This window comes from Bos taurus, chromosome 3 (assembly GCF_002263795.3).
Source record: "Bos taurus isolate L1 Dominette 01449 registration number 42190680 breed Hereford chromosome 3, ARS-UCD2.0, whole genome shotgun sequence".
In the NCBI taxonomy this organism is placed as follows: domain Eukaryota; kingdom Metazoa; phylum Chordata; class Mammalia; order Artiodactyla; family Bovidae; genus Bos; species Bos taurus.
The window spans coordinates 87,498,309-87,514,713 of NC_037330.1; the positions used below are offsets into that span (position 1 = coordinate 87,498,309).

The 16,405-nt window shown below is 36.4% G+C and overlaps 1 protein-coding gene across 6 annotated transcripts in view; it reads left to right on the plus strand.

Annotated features, from left to right (window-relative positions):
* The window catches only part of OMA1 (OMA1 zinc metallopeptidase), a 92,204-nt gene that overhangs the window by 19,024 nt on the left and 56,775 nt on the right, over nucleotides 1-16,405 (plus strand). For all 6 annotated transcript variants that reach the window (XM_024986367.2, XM_024986373.2, XM_059882691.1 and 3 more), the window contains 4 exon segments: nucleotides 1,088-1,261; nucleotides 1,373-1,480; nucleotides 4,050-4,178; nucleotides 7,890-7,964. In XM_024986367.2, coding sequence (XP_024842135.1) covers nucleotides 1,088-1,261; nucleotides 1,373-1,480; nucleotides 4,050-4,178; nucleotides 7,890-7,964 — 486 coding nt within the window.

The window sequence follows — 16,405 nt, forward strand, 5'->3', positions numbered from 1 at the left end:
AGCTTCAGAAAAAATGTCTTTGTATGGTGGTTAGTCTTAACACAGTAAAAAGAAAATGATATGCTCATTAGTTCTACAGTTCCAGTAATTTCCTTTCAGTCGGTGTGAATAAGACACTTTAAAATTAATGAAATGTTGTCCTTTTTCTGGTAGAAGTTTAGCTTTCTTATTAAGCATAGGGCATTTTATGTTGTGAAAGAAAGTTTTCATTAATTTTTATCGGAGTATAGTTGGTTTACAGTGTTGTGTTAGTTTCTGCTATATAGTAATTTCTTTTGTGTTTTGCTTTCTTATATAAAATCTTTATGTTCTCTAGGAAATGCTTTGTTTTCTAAAATATTTAGGAAAGTAGAAATAATATTTAAGCATTTTATTTGTTTATAAGCTAATAGAAAAGATGAATGAAATTTTTATTTCAACCAATTTATAGGAAAAATCTTAAGTTATTAGAACTTACTCCATTTGTGAAAAGCCAAATTTTTGCCTTTGCATAAATAATTCAAATTTGAAAAATTTGAGTATTTACTATATGCAGATTTTTCCATATTTAAAAATTAAAGTATTCAACAACATAGTGCATATAAATCACTCCTTAAAATAAAGGCTTCCCTAGTGGCTCAGTGGTAGAGAATCCACCTGCCATTGCAGGAGATGAGGGTTCCATCTCTGGGTTGAAAAGATCTCCTCGAGAAGGAAATGGCAACCCACTCCAGTGTTCTTGCCTGGAGAATCCCAGGGACGGGGGAGCCTGGTGGGCTGCCATCTATGGGATAGCACAGAGTTGGACACGACTGATGGTGCTTAGTAGCAGCAGCAGTGGCTCAGTGGTAAAGAATCCACCTGCCATTGCAGGAGATGAGGGTTCCATCTCTGGGTTGAAAAGATCCCCTGGAGAAGGAAATGACAACCCCCTCCAGTGTTCTTGCCTGGGAAATCCTATGGACAGAGGAGCCTGGTGGGCTACAATCCATGGGGTCGCCAAGAGTCGGGTACAACTTAGTGACTAAACAAACAACAATAAAAGCAGTATAAACGTTTTGTAGAGCTAGCACTCTCTTAGAGACTACTTTTCTTTTTAACCTTTCAGTGGATGGAAGAATTTAAAAATGATATGCTAACTGAGAAAGACGCCCGATATGTGGCTGTTAAAGCAGTGGTTCATCATTTAATTGAATGCAATCAAGATATTCCAGGGATCTCTGAGATCAATTGGATTATTCATGTGGTTGATTCCCCAGATATAAATGCCTTTGTACTTCCAGTAAGTAAATGTTACCCAGCCTAATTTTTAATTGTTAAATTTAGTGTCCTTGTTTGTTTGTTTTTTTAAAATGGTGTTCTCATTGCTTGCATTATTTTCATTATGGTGCAGAATGGACAAGTGTTCGTCTTCACTGGACTTTTAAATAGTGTGACTGATATTCATCAGCTTTCCTTCCTTCTGGGCCATGAAATAGCACATGCAGTACTTGAGCATGCTGTAAGTATCTGAAGTGAATGTTCAGTTATTGAAATACTCCTTTGGAGTCATCTTTTAGAGAACTGAATCTTTTCAGTTTTTTTAAATTGATGGTATTTTAGTTTTTAGTAATTGACTTACTCTGTTGCCTCAAAAAATATGACTGGCTAATTTTGAGAATTTCTATGATCTTTAGTGTTTGATTCTGAATAATTAGTGTTTCTCTTAAATACGGTTTTTATCACCTGTCTTTTTTGGTAAGAAGTAATTATTCTCAACCTCTAATTATTTCAAATTAGATTTTAAACTTTCCATAATTATTAACATACTTACAATCTAGTCAGAAAATTAACTGTAGGAAAGTGATATTACTATTTAAGTGGTAAATCAGTTTTCTTGCTTTTTTATTCATTCTCAGAGAATAACTTAGAGCATCTTGGAAAATGTCTAGAATGATATGCTGTATATAATGAATGCAAAGTAATAATGATACCTTGCTATTTTACAGTTTACTGAGCTTTTTAATATATACCTTCTCATTAATAATTTTAATACTGTCCTCATGAGGTAGGTATTTAATATCCTTATGTTATATACAAGAACAGTAACATTTAAAAAGACCTTAAATGAAATGACTAATCTGACAAACTGGCAGAATTGGAACTTTAATCAAGGCTTTGTCTTTGCAAGTCCAGCACTGCTTTCTGTTACCACAGTTACCTGGTGGTTTTCAGGTCAATTTATCATACAATTCAGGTTGATTAATGCTCATGTGAATATACACATCTGTTTGACTTGGTATGAATCTAGAAAAATATTTGTTTATTCATATTTTTATTTTGATGCACTAAAAATGTACATGGCTCATTTGTCCGCATGAGTAGAAAAGGTATATTTTCTAATTAAAAGCACAAAGGTAAATACTGAAAGGATTGTAAAATGTTGTATCAGAAATGCAAGTAATATTAACTTCAAGTGGAAAAGATAATGTTATTAATCCTTCTAAAAGTCATCTCAAATTCTGTCTTTTCCTTAGAATATTAATAAGATGAGGTAGGCCAAAGTTGTGCTCTTCTGGAGTACAAATAGTAATTATTACCTTTATTTCTTCTGAGTTATAGGAAAATTAAAAAAAATTTTTTTCCTTAAACAGATACATGCAAGAATCAATCTAAACAGTTGAAATGCATTATATCTTTCTAGAAATGGTTTCATAACTGCAAAATCAATTTTGGTCATTTTTAGCTTTTAAAAGGTATTCATTTCAGTACATTAATTTTCCTGGATCTAGATCAATGTGTTATTCAGCATAATGTTGTCATCTCTGTCTCTGCAAGAACAAAAATTAGATGAGACATAAAAAGCAAATAGCAGGCTCAAAAATAGGAAATAGTTATTAATATTTCTTTGTTAGGCGTCTTAGCCATTGTCTGTACTATGTTTTCTCTTTCAGGAGTCTCCATTTTTATTTGATCTCGCCTTTTATGTTGTTTTTGTTATTCCACAAATATGGATTTAAAAATTTTTTTTTAGTTTTCTAAGATTATGTAATAGCAATTATATTCTTTAGTAATTACAAGGATTTTCTCTTCTATAATGACTTCATCACTTGGACTTGTATTTTCTAGTGCTAAAATAATTCCGTAATTGTTTTTCATGACTCTCAGTTCTTATAATGAAGCAAAAATTGCTTAGTGAGGGCAGTTTGTATTAAGAAGTATTCTAGGTGGTTATTTTTAGTTGTCAGCCATGTTTCATACACTCAAGTAATGTTTCCTGTATTGTCAGTGTCAGCCTGACAGTAACATTTATTAATCAACAATAGTGGGGAGCGGTGAACAGTCCAGTGCCTTAAACTTATATTTAGATATCGCTATTCAAAACAACCACTTTAGAACTTTTTTTGGTTACTGCTATAAGTAAATACAAAAAAATCTTGTAACTAAATTTCTTGGTGGGCAATATCAGACTGATAAAATTTCAAACTTGCTTGACTTTTCATATATTAGCTCATGAAATCAAAAGATTTTTATTTAAAATAATTTCCAATATTTTCCTGAATTGTTCTTGTTTTAACTTCTTCATATGTTCAATAGTGTTTGGTCTCTGTCTAAAAGTAAAAGCATAATAAACACATTTATTTGATTTTTAAAAAAGATTTAGCGACAATATTAGAAACTAACTTCCTGGGTTTGATTCCTTGTTCTTTTTACTAGCAGCTATGTGAATTTGGGCAACTCTTTTAACCTCTCTTCATCCTAGTTTATCTATAAAATAGGAAACGATTGTACATATTTTACAAAATTAGTATGCTTGTTAATATAAGACTCTGTAGGTTAATGAACCTGTCATTATATCTGAATAGTGGTAATAGTTGAAGCAGATATTAGTTGTATGAGTAAATGAATACATAATGTGTAAGCAAGAGACAGGAAGGATAAAGCTCACAGAAGGAAGAGAACTTGCAGTCTTACTTGGTGAAGTTCAGTTAAACACATGTAATTATTTAATGTGGTTACACACAGTGAACTAGAAAATGTAAGCCTGTCTGAATTTATTAAGTATAATTTATTGTTTTGATTTTTCTCAGGCAGAAAAGGCTAGCTTGGTTCATTTACTGGATTTCCTAGGTCTGATTTTTCTTACGACGATTTGGGCCATTTGTCCTCGAGATAGTTTGGCACTTTTGGGCCAGTGGATACAGTCTAAACTGCAGGAGGTAAGTCCGAGACAAAAACTTGAATTTGCAATAGCTTGTGGTGCGGATATTTTAATATTACTGTAAAGAAAAAAAAATCAGAAATCTTTTCATATTTTATCCTTACCATGACACATGGCTACTATGTTTTAGTGTCTTACATTTTCTCATTTGTAGTGGATACCCTTAATAATAGGCATTTAAATTAGAAAATACTACTTCTCTTAAATAATGGAGATGGATGGGTAGGAAGGGCTTGGCAGCTTCTGGCGAACATAATTTTTTTGGCATCTTTATTGTTGCTACAGAGAGAAAACCCAGTCACAACCCTTTCTTTCCTTCTGTTGTTTACCTTCAGATGTTCCTTTTGTCTCTCATAGTGACAGTGGTGTACTCACTGGATGACTCTTCCTTTCCCCAAATGTTTACATTTCGATGGGGAACTTTTTTTTTTTTGGAGGATAATTGCTTTACAGTGTTGTGTTGGTCTCTCCTGTACGACAGCGTGAATCAGCCATAATTATACGTATATCCTATCCGTCTTGAGCCTCCCTCTCCCACCCATCGCACCCCTCTAGGTCATCACAGAACACCAGGCTGGGCTCCTTGTATTGTATAGCAGCTTCGTTATCTGTTTTACACGTGGTAGTATATATATGTCAGTGCCACTTTCTCAACTCTTCCCACCCTCTGCTTCCCCACCTGTGTCCAGAAGTCCTTTTCTGTCTTCATTCCTTTCCTGCAAATAGGTTCATCAGCACTCTTGGGGAGCTCTTAAAACCTGTAAACTTTTATGGATACAGGGTTGGCAGAAGCTGCCTAATTTCTCCCACCACCTCATTCCAGCTAAGCTAGTATTACCTGGTAAATATTGAAAGGACAGTTTTAATAGGTGTTTGTTAACTTTTGCTTTATGCATAATGATAGTCATCTGATAAAATTTGTGGGGTCCTCCATCTTGCTCAAAACAGTACACTACTGAAAGGAGGTCTTGCAGTCTTAATATTTGCTTTGCTGGCTGTGATTATTTTATTTTACATCTTTACATCTTGTCCTGGGAGGTTTGGTTATTTAGGAACAATCTGTTATTTGTGTATATTCAGTGATTTGTGGAGCACCCATCAGAGTGCCATCTGGGTGCTGTTTAAATCTAATCTGTAAAATTCTTTGAGACAAATTGCTTTGGAAATTGAATAACTAAATCTTTTATTCAGTGTTATTGTATCATTTGGTTTCATTTGTATTGAAATAAAAGTTCTTAAAGGGAAAGAGAAAAAATGGTTATTGCTTAAGTTACAGAATCTCATATTTTGAATTTTATTTTTATCGTTCATGTGCTGGGAAGTCAAAGAAGGTAATGCAGGTTTTCCACCATTTATCAGTAGATAGCATTTTGTGTAATGGAATCAGAAGATTAAGTCATAAGGAAGATAATTGGAAGCTGTTTCTCTGTTGAAATGCTTGATGATCCTGTTGCTTGAGTATAATTCTTTAATAATTACACTGAAACTCAAGTAAGGATTACTTCTGTTTGAACTCTTTTTTTTTTCCTCTATTTTTTTTCTCTGAATCAAGGCCCCCTCCCAATAATTTTGGTGATGAGGAAATGCTTCTTTCTCTAGAAGTCTTGCTCATGGTGATGGGAGGGCAGAGAGGATTCTGATAGTGAAGTTATTGAGGGGGAAATGCTGACATTCTTTTGTCAGAGAAAGGAAGAGAGGAAGGAAGAAGGAGGGGCTCTCACTTAACCATTTGGATATAGTGTAGCAGCCCTCATAGAGCGCTACCAGTTAAGGTTTTGAGAGCTATTAGTAATACAGTAGCTAGCATGTATTGAGTACATACTATATGGTAGGCACCACGATAAACACTGTAACTTAATTTTGTACAGGGGCTAAGAATACAGGCTCTCATCAGATGGATCTATGTTTGAATTTAATCTCTATTAGATTTAAATTCTGTAGAACTTCAACAGATGGCTGCACTTGTTATAGGTCTCAGTTTCTTTATCTGTAAGTTCAGATAGTAGTAGTGGCTAACTCAAAGCATTACTGAAGGTTTAATGATAACATTTAAAGCAGTATTTCTCAATATAAGCACTATTCACATTTTGAATTAACAAAGAATTGACAAGATAATTCTTTGTTGTGGGGAATTGTCCTCTGCATTGCAGAAAGTTTAGTAGCCTCCACACATTTAGATGCCTCTACCCACTAGATAGGGACTTCCCTGGTGGCTCAGATGGTAAAAGCATCGGCCTACGATGCGGGAGACCTGGGTTTGATCCTTGGGTTGGGAAGATCCCCTGGAGAAGGAAATGGCAGCCCACTCCAGTATTGTTGCCTGGAAAATCTCATGGACAGAGGAGCCTGGCAGGCTGCAGTCCATGGGGTCGCAAAGAGTCGGACAGGACTGAGTGACTTCACTTCACCCACTAGATGCCAGTAGCTCTCCCCACTTCTTCCCACCCCTAGCTGCAGCTGTGACAGTCAAAAATATCACCAGACATTTCCAAATGTCCCCAAGGGATAAAAATCACATTCTGTTGATAACCACCGGTTGAAAGCATTTAGCCCAGCACCTGGTATAAAGTAAGGACTCAACAAATAGGAGTTATTACTTGCTCATTTTAACCCTCTGCAACTCTAGGAGTTTGGTACTATATGAAGTACTGCTATACTTTGCCACTATATGAAGTCACTGCTTCATTTTACATATGGTACTATTGGGCTTAGAAGGGTGGAAAAATACAGCCCAGAGGTAATAGTTAATAAGCACTCAGGCTTGAACATGTTTCTCTCCTTTCAAAGCCAGTGTTTTTCATCAGTTTATAGTAGTTATACTATTAGTGCCAGTCAGTTTGTGGGGACACCTGTGGAACAGCTTTTGGTGATGAAGCCAGTATATAATACAGCTCAGCAATCTGAAACAGACATGATCGAGAAGGAAGCAAGTCATACCTAATGGTCATGTACTGTGGACTAGATCGACTTAGTTATTTCTAGCCGTCACTGACAGGTAATTAATTGCTTCCCCAATTAATAGCTCTTTTCTCAAAAAGTCCTGCCTATCCATCTTCTACAAAGTTTTAGTACTTACTGAAAATTAGTATTTAACTGGAAAGCATTCACATAAATACAAGTAATTAGGAAAATTAAAGTTACAATATCTATTTGTATTTTTTTATTGAAGTTGGAAGAAAGGTTCATTTTCCTAACTAATCAATACTTAGAAAACAAATAAGAAATTAAGATAATACATCAAAGAAAGAACATTGTGCTATGTGGTTAATTTTCTAACTGAAATAAATCTCCTAGTAGTGTCACTGGCTAGTATATAGCTGCAGTTTTTCAATTTTCTTTTAAGACTGAAAGATCAGGATGTTTCTTGGCCATAATTAAAAAACCTATGTCAATAAACTTTCTCAGGGAATCCTCTACATAGTAAGTGGAGATTATAATCAGAAAAAAATAAAAGGACTCTGATACTATGGACTCTCCCAAAATTTGTAGGCATGGTTTTTTCCTATTTGTTCCTTATTTTTAAAATATTAATCTCTGATGGGGGAAATAAAGGTTGTATTGTTTTATACCATGGTGTGCTTTAAATGTTAATCATAGCATAAGAACTATATCCTAGATAATCCATGAAATTTATTTTAAAAATCTCATTTTGTTGCTTTTTTAAATGAAATAAATAGCCTGAATGGAACCTTTCTTTCTTATTTCTTAGTTTTTGTTTGATAGACCATATAGTAGAACGCTGGAGGCTGAAGCTGACAGAATTGGACTACAGCTTGCTGCCAAGGTAAAAAGTTTAGAAGTTGAAAATACACTATCTCCTTCATATAACAAAATACAATTGTATGTTGTCTTAACGAGGTTTGGCGTGGGCGTAGAATGAGAGTTTGACTATATATAATTTTTCACTAATACCTTTCTAAAAATAATTTTATTTATTTATTCTTGGCTGTTCTGGATCTTTTTTGCTGCATGGGCTTTTCTCTAGTTGTGGCGAGTGGGGGCTACCCTGTAATTGTGCTGCGTGGGCTTCTCATTGCAGTGGCTTCTCTTGTGGAACACGGTCTCTAGGGCACATGGGCTTCAGTAAATTGCCACATGTGGGCTCAGTAGTTGTGGCTCCTGGGCTCAAGAGCACAGGCTCAGCAGTTACGGTGCACAGGCTTAGTCTCTCTGCAGCATGGGGGGGCGGGTGCGGGGAGGGTCTTCTTCCTGGACCAGGGATCAAGCCCATGTCTCCTGCATTAGCAGGTGGATTCTTTACCACTGAGCCACCAGGGAAGCCCGTCATCAATTATCTTTTTAAGTCTGTCCTCTCTGGAAGCTATTGCTATCTTTATTTGACTCTTTTCCCTTGTTTTGCTGATCTAAGGAGGCTTTCTGAATAAGATGATGTACAACTGTTCTTCCCCACTTGGAAAAGGGTTTATCTTGTTGTAGCTATAATCTCAGCTGAACAAACTGAATTTTTACCATTTAAATAAATGGTAGAAGAACAGTCTTATTACTTTGTATCTTTTAGGTTATAATTTTTGTTATAGCAGATGACTTATTTTTGCTAGCCACAGAGAGCAGCTCTGGGGTCTTATTTTGGTTTATGTTGGGTTTATTTGAAGCTACTTTTATGCCTGGCTACTGTTTTTTATCATGTGTGATAAATGTGTATTAGTAGGATTTAACATTAGAAGTAAAACTGCATTTTTAAAAATTGGTGAAAACAGTGCCACTTCAAATGTTAAATTCAAATTGTATTTGATTCTTTGTTGAGTTTTCAGTAGTTATCAGAAATCCTAACTATTGAAAATCACTCTTACCTGAATTTCTCATTATGAGTTTTATGTATTTAATTTCATAAATCGAGATTAAAATTCAAAGTTCAAAAAATTCAATAAATCCAAAAAAGCTATGTTCTTTGAATGTTGCATAAACAGGATTAAATGAATTCTCAGACCTCATAGATTAAGGGGTTCTCAAATAGTGGGCCACAGGTTAACTCTTTCAAGAATTTCCCAATTTTAATGTACTATGGTCTGTGAAATTTTCCCTCTAGGTAAGTGCCTTCTGTGTTCTGGCTCAGAAATATTTGCTTATTTCAATAAGTTGTTCTTGTTTTATTTCCAAGAAGTTTTCTTGTTTTTTTAAATATAAGGAAGAGGTCAAGATAATTTTTTCCCCATGTGGATATCTAATAGACTCAGCACTGATTATTGCAGATTTTCTTTTCTCCACTAAACTTCAATTTCTGTGTCATGAATGTGGGAGGCTATATGTGAGTCTGTTTTTGGACTCCCTGTTGTATTCCACGGGTTCGGTATTTATCTTTGAGCCAATACCACCTTTTCATTATAACAGTGTAATAAATTTCGACATCTCATTTCTTGATGCTGAAGCTGAAGCTCCAATCCTTTGGCTACCTGATGTGAAGAGCCTACTCATTGGAAAAGATACTGATGCTGGGAAAGATGGAAGGCAGGAGAAGGGGGCAGCAGAGGATAAGAAGGTTAGATAGCATCACTGATTCAATAGACATAAATTTGAGCAAATTCTGGGAGATAGTGGATGACAGAGGAGCCTGGCATGCTGCAGTCCATGGGGCCACAAAGAGCTGGACATGACTTAGCAACTAACAACAACAACATGCCCAGTAGTGGGAATACTGGATCATATGGTGGTTTTTGGAGAAGAAAATGGCAACTCATTCTGGTATTCTTGCCTGGGAAATCCTATGGACAGAGGAGCTTGGCAGGCTACATTCCACGGGGTCGCAAGAGTCGGACACAACTTCGCGACTGAAGCACCACCATGGTGGTGTTAGGTGTAACTTGTTAAGGATCTCCATGCTGTTCTCCACACTGACTGTATCAGTTTACATTCCCACAGCAGTGCAGCGTGGTTCCCTTTTCTCCACACCCTCTCCAGCGTTTATTGTTTGTAGTTTTTCTGATGATGGCTGTTACAATTGCTGTGAGATAATGCCTAAAAGTAGTTTTGATTTTCATTTCTGTTATAGTGAATAATATCTAACATCTTTTTATGAGCTTCTTGGCCATCCCTGTGTCTTCTTTGGAGAAATGTCTGATTTCTAAGTTTTGACTCTCTAGTCCTGATAGACAGTCAAAGGCTCTTCTACCTCCTTCTGCTTGGGTTTCTTTTGATTTCTGCATATATTCTTAGTCTCTTGCTCTTCACTGCTTAAAATTTAATAAGATTTGCTGGTTGGAATTGTGAAACAGAGGATCAGACTCACCTCAGTGAGCTTTCCTTCTTTCTGGGATTTTGGCTTTTCTAGTCTTGGTTGACTTGATAACTCTCCAGTACCTTTGAACAAGTGTTATTTATGTTTTATCCAAATTTTCTAATCACTTTTGATGGAAACTTTGGTCTGCTATAATAAGCTACTTGTCTCTATCACTGTTAGGAGAGGAACTCCCTAATGCAGTCTTTTAAATAGCTATCTAATATTCTGTAATTTGGATAACTCATTTAACTATATGCTTATTGATGAACTTCTGGAGGTACTTCTAGTTTTTGTTGTTGTTACGGTTTTTATTGCAATAATTCTGAAATTGACAACGTTATACACATATCCTTCCGCTCCTTGGGCTTTTATAGCTATAGGGTGGGGTTGCTGGCATTTCAATGTTTACTTTAAAAGACACTCTCAATTATTTCAGAATGTTACTAGCAAGTCTTACCAGTGACAAAACCAGAATGCCTTTTTAAACTCCCCTCAACAGCACTGTTCTTAATACCTTTTTTGTTAATTTGGACAAAAAATGAGATCTCAAAAATTGCTTTTAAAACTTGAATTTTCTTGCTTAGCAGTAAAGCTGAGCATAATGTTTTATTTTCATTGGCTCTTTTAAAAACAATTTCTTCTTTTGTGGCTTGCCTTTTATTGTGTAAAAGGCAATCTACTTTTGATGAGTAGATTTTAAAAATACATATTCTAGCCTCCCCCCTTGGAAATTCAGAATCAGTAGCTAGGTGACCAAGGTCTGAGTCTGGAGTGTCTTTAGGAGCTGCAAGTGATTCTGATATCCAGTCAGATTTGGAAATTACTACTTTGAGTAATCAAATGTCAGTTTTGTTTTTTGAGGTCATTTGGTAAGTTAAATTTCCTGTTTTATTAAAAAAAAGGAATTAAACTAGAGAAGTTATTAAAGAAATATTGATATTCCTTTGATTATTTATGATATGCAATCCATATTATATATATTTTAAAGAGTATATCTGGGTAGATAAAACTATGATTTCACTTTCTTTGTGTTGTGGACTAGTGACCTTTTACCAGTTGTGATATTATGGTTTGTTTATTTAGTTCAAAGGAGAAAACAGTATTGCTGCAGATGTTAAGTGATGAATCCATAGTGATGAAGTAATATCTTTATTATGGAGCACTTAGGATATAAAAATGCCATCTCTGAATACAAGTATTTCTTTTCCTTCCAAAGGGAGAAATAAGTATGAAAACCTCAATTATGTTCATACTACCACTTTATTCTGTGTCACCTTTATAGATAGTAACACCATTATCTGCCATTTAATATTTATTATATTTTTATACTTTGCTTAGCATTTTAAATGATCAGATTGATCATATTCTTTGCAGTCAAAGGTGGAGAAGCTCTATACAGTCAGTAAAAACAAGATTGGGAGCTGACTGTGGCTTAGATCATGAACACCTTATTGCCAAATTCAGACTTAAATTGAAGAAAGTAGGGAAAACCACTAGACCATTCAGGTATGACCTAATCAAATCCTTTGTGATTATGCAGTGGAAGTGACAAATAGATTCAAGGGATTAGATCTGATAGAGTGCCTGAAGAACTATGGATGGAGGTTCATGACATTGTACAGGAGGCTGTGATCAAGACTATCCTCAAGAAAAAGAAATGCAAAGAGGCAAAACTGTTGTCTGAGGAGGCCTTACAAATAGCTGAGAAAAGGAGAGAAGTGAAAGGCAAAGGAGAAAAGGAAAGATATGCCCATTTGAACGCAGAGTTCCAAAGAATAGCAAGGAGAGATAAGAAAGCCTTCTTTAGTGATCAATGCAAAGAAATAGAGGAAAACAATAGAATAGGAAAGACTAGAGATCTCTTCAAGAAAATTAGAGATACCAAGGGAACATTTCATGCAAAGATAGGTACAGTAAAGGACAGAAATAGTAGGGACCTAACAGAAGCAGAAGATATTAAGAAGAGGTGGCAAGAATTAGCAGAAGAACTATGCAAAAAAGATCGCCACGACACAGATAATCACGATGGTGTGATCACTCACCTAGACCCAGACATCCTGGAACGCAAAGTCAAGTGGGCCTTAGGAAGCATCACTATGAACAGAGGTAGTGAAGGTGATGGAATTCCAGTTGAGCTATTTTAAATCCTAAAAGATAATGCTGTGAAAGTGCTGCACTCACTATGCCAGCATATTTGGAAAACTCAGCAGTGGTCACAGAATTGGAAAAGGTCAGTTTTCATTCCAATTCCAAGGAAAGACAATGCCAAAGAATGCTCAAACTACCACACAATTACACTCATCTCACATGATAGCAAAGTAATGGTCAAATTTCTCCAAGCCAGGCTTCAGCAGTATGTGAACCATGAACTTCCAGATGTTCAAGCTGGTTTTAGAAAAGGCAGAGGAACCAGAGATCAAATTGCCAACATCCGTTGGATCATTGAAAAAACAAGGGAGTTCCAGAAAAACATCTCCTTCTGCTTTATTGACTATGCCAAGGCCTTTGACTGTGTGGATCACAACAGACTGGAAAATTCTTAAAGAGATGGGAATACCAGACCACCTGATCTGCCTCCTGAGAAATCTTATGCAGGTCAAGAGGCAACAGTTAGAACTAGACATGGAACAACAGACTGGTTCTAAATTGGGAAAGGAGTTCATCAAGGCTGTATATTGTCATCCTGCTTATTTAACTTCTATGCAGAGTACATCATGAGAAATGCAGGACTGGATGAAGCACAAGTTGGAATCAAGATTGCCGGGAGAAATATCAATAACCTCAGATATGCAGATGACACCACCATTATGGCAGAAAGAGAAGAGGAACTAAAGAGCCTCTTGATGAAAGTGAAAGAGGAGAGTGAAAAAATTGGCTTAAAACTCAACATTCAGAAAACGAAGATCATGGTATCTGGTCCCATCACTTCATGGGAAATAGATGGGGCAACAGTGGAAACAGTGACAGACTTTATTTTGGGGGGCTCTAAACTCACTGCAGATGGTGATTGCAGCCATGAAATTAAAAGACACTTGCTCCTTGAAAGAAAAGTTATGACCAACCTAGACAGTGTATTAAAAAACAGAGACATTACTTTGTCAGCAAAGGTTCGGGTAGTCAAAGCTATGGTTTTTCTAGTAGTCATTTATGGATGTGAGAGTTGGACTATAAAGAAAGCTGAGCGCTGAAGAATGGATGCTTTTGAACTGTGGTGTTGAAGAAGACTCTTGAGCGTCCCTGGGACAGCAAGGAGATCCGATCAGTCCAACCTAAAGGAAATCAGTCCTGAATATTCATTGGAAGTACTGATGGTGAAGCTGAAACTGTCAATACTTTGGCCATCTAATGTGAAGAACTGACTCATTGGAAAAGACCTTGATGCTGGTAAAAATTGAAGGCAGGAGGAGAAGGGGATAACTTAGAGAGTCAGATGGTTGGATGGCATCACTGACTCAATGGACATGAGTTTGAGTAAATTCCAGGAGTTGTTGATGGACAGGGAGGCATGCTGCAGTCCACGGGGTCGCAAAGAGTCAGACATGACTGAGCAACTGAACTGAACTGATCCTCGATGGTCAGTTTGAGTATCCGGAACTTGACTCTTATTTGTGGCGTGTGTCCTCTTTTTGGACACTGATGCATCAGACTCCGTTGACTTCTTGCCACTTAATAGTCAGATCACGTAATTCTCTTATTCCTAATCCTTTCCTTATCAAGCAACCTTCTGATTGTAGTCGGACTTCCTTTGCCTGGACTGCCTTGCCTGCGAGGGAGAGAACATGCTGACTTGAGGACACACATGCCCTGTGCCCTTGTGGTTTGGGTAGTGATAGTTACTGCTGTCACCTAATAGGTTGGCATTCTGATTTTACGTCTGTCTAGTGAGCTTGGTTAATGGAAACTGTTCCTGAAAGATGGATCTATTGGTCATGTGCTGTCCCATTGGATTTATGAGCTTTTAAGGCCAAGGGCTAAATAGAAATATGGAAAATCCATTAGAATCAAGTTACTCGAGATGCCTCTTTCATGGTAAGCAGCTTCTCTCTTCTAGAGACACTCTTTGTCTACTCTGCTATTGGCTGTGAGTGAGTTTGTTTTTTATATTTGCATTCTTATAGTTTTAATTTTTCATTTAATTTTTATAAAAATTAAAAAGTTTTAAATTATCACTATATAAATAACCAGAATGACAAATACAGTTGTAAAAACGGATAGAACTAAGGTGTCCTAAGCACAGAGTAACAGCTAACTGTCCAGCTGACAAAAAGATAGCCTGATTTTGTTGTGTGTTTATTCATTTGTCCCTGTAAAAAGAATTTGACACTTTACCGTCATTTACAGAAATGACTCTTGTTTATTTGATTTCACAAAAAGCTGTACCATGTTCATATATTTTTTGAGTATCTGTTTCTTAAATATGAGAAAGAAAACTAGTTTTCTTTTGTTTGTGCTAAGCTGGGGGACAGCCTCTTGATTATTTTTGATTGTCATACTGACTGTGGAGGTAGGATTGCTGATGTTTAGTGGGCATGCAGTGGGCATGGATCTTAAATACCCTGTAGTGGCCCAGAGAGCTCTCCAGAATGAGGTATTGTCCAGCCCCCAAATCTTGAAAGTGCCCCTCTTAAGAAACATAGTTGGCTGATTGCTTCAAGTGATCTGAAGAACTGTGCACATAGCACCATCTAGTGGGGGAAATATCAATAGGTAATAAGCAAAACTTCCTTTCATAGCAGGAGTGAGAAAATTAAAAAATCTGAACTCTCTGTAAAATGATAAGTTATAGAATCCCAGATTTTTGAAGCAGGAAGGAAAACTGGAGATAATCTGATCCATCTTCTCCTTTTACAGATTAGAAAATTAGGGCCCAAAGAGGTGCAGTGATTTGTCCAGTAACATACGTATGTGTGTGCGTGCTAAGTCGTTTCAGTTGTGTCCAACTCTGCAATCCTATGGACTGTAGCCCACCAGGCTCCTCTATCCAGTTGTTCAGGCAAGAATAATGGAGTGGGTTCCCTTGTTATGCGCTTCCCAGGTGGCTCTAGTGGTGAAGAACCCGCCTATCAGTGCAAGAGATGAAGCACACGCAGGTTCCGTGCCTGGGTCGGGAAGATCAGGGCCATGGCAACCCACTCCAGTATTCTTGCTGGAGAATCCCGTGGGCAGAGGAGCCTGGTGTGCTGGAGTCCATAGAGTCGTAGAGTTGGATACAACTGAAGTGACTTAGCACGCAGTTAGTACTACAGCAAGAGCCAGGGCTAGAATTCAGGTCTCAGTTTTCCAGGTTGGTAATCTGGCCTTTTACATAGCGAACTGACTATCTTTGTGTCCTATTTGTGTTAAAGTCTTATGTTTTTAGTGATTTATTTAAGAAAGAAAAAATAATAAATGAGAACGTCTCATTTACTAGGTGTGCCATGAAGTCAGCTCCCCTAATGCACGTGTTATAGATTACATCTTATTTTGAACCTGATTGTTTCACCTAGAGAAAAGAGACAAGCTGTTGTGATTTCATTTAATTTTTTTTTAGTTGCTCTGATTTCAGCACAAGTTTTTGAATCTTATGATAAAACATTTTAGGATAGATAAATAAATGCATGAAAATTTATTAAAATTATGTAGAACTGACATGTTGGCAATCAAAAATGCAGAAAACTTTAAAATGAAATGAATTATAGAATAATGGAAGTTGTCATTTTTCCTCTTTGTTAGGGTACATAAAATTGGTTTTGATAAGTCATTGTTTTTCTTTTTAAGTGAGTGGGATTGGCACATATTGAGAATAGTTTAGCAATAACCATCTCAGGACTATGTCACATTTAGTTGGTTGTAAAAGAGCAGTTTTTAATTATTGACTGGAGAATATTGTTTAAACAAGAAGTGGGTTATAAGGTGAGCTTTAACAAGTGGTACGATATTGGCAAAAGGAACCTGTAAGAGACTGAAATAAACTGAGACATCCTGGTAGATGATGATGGTAATGGTAGTGA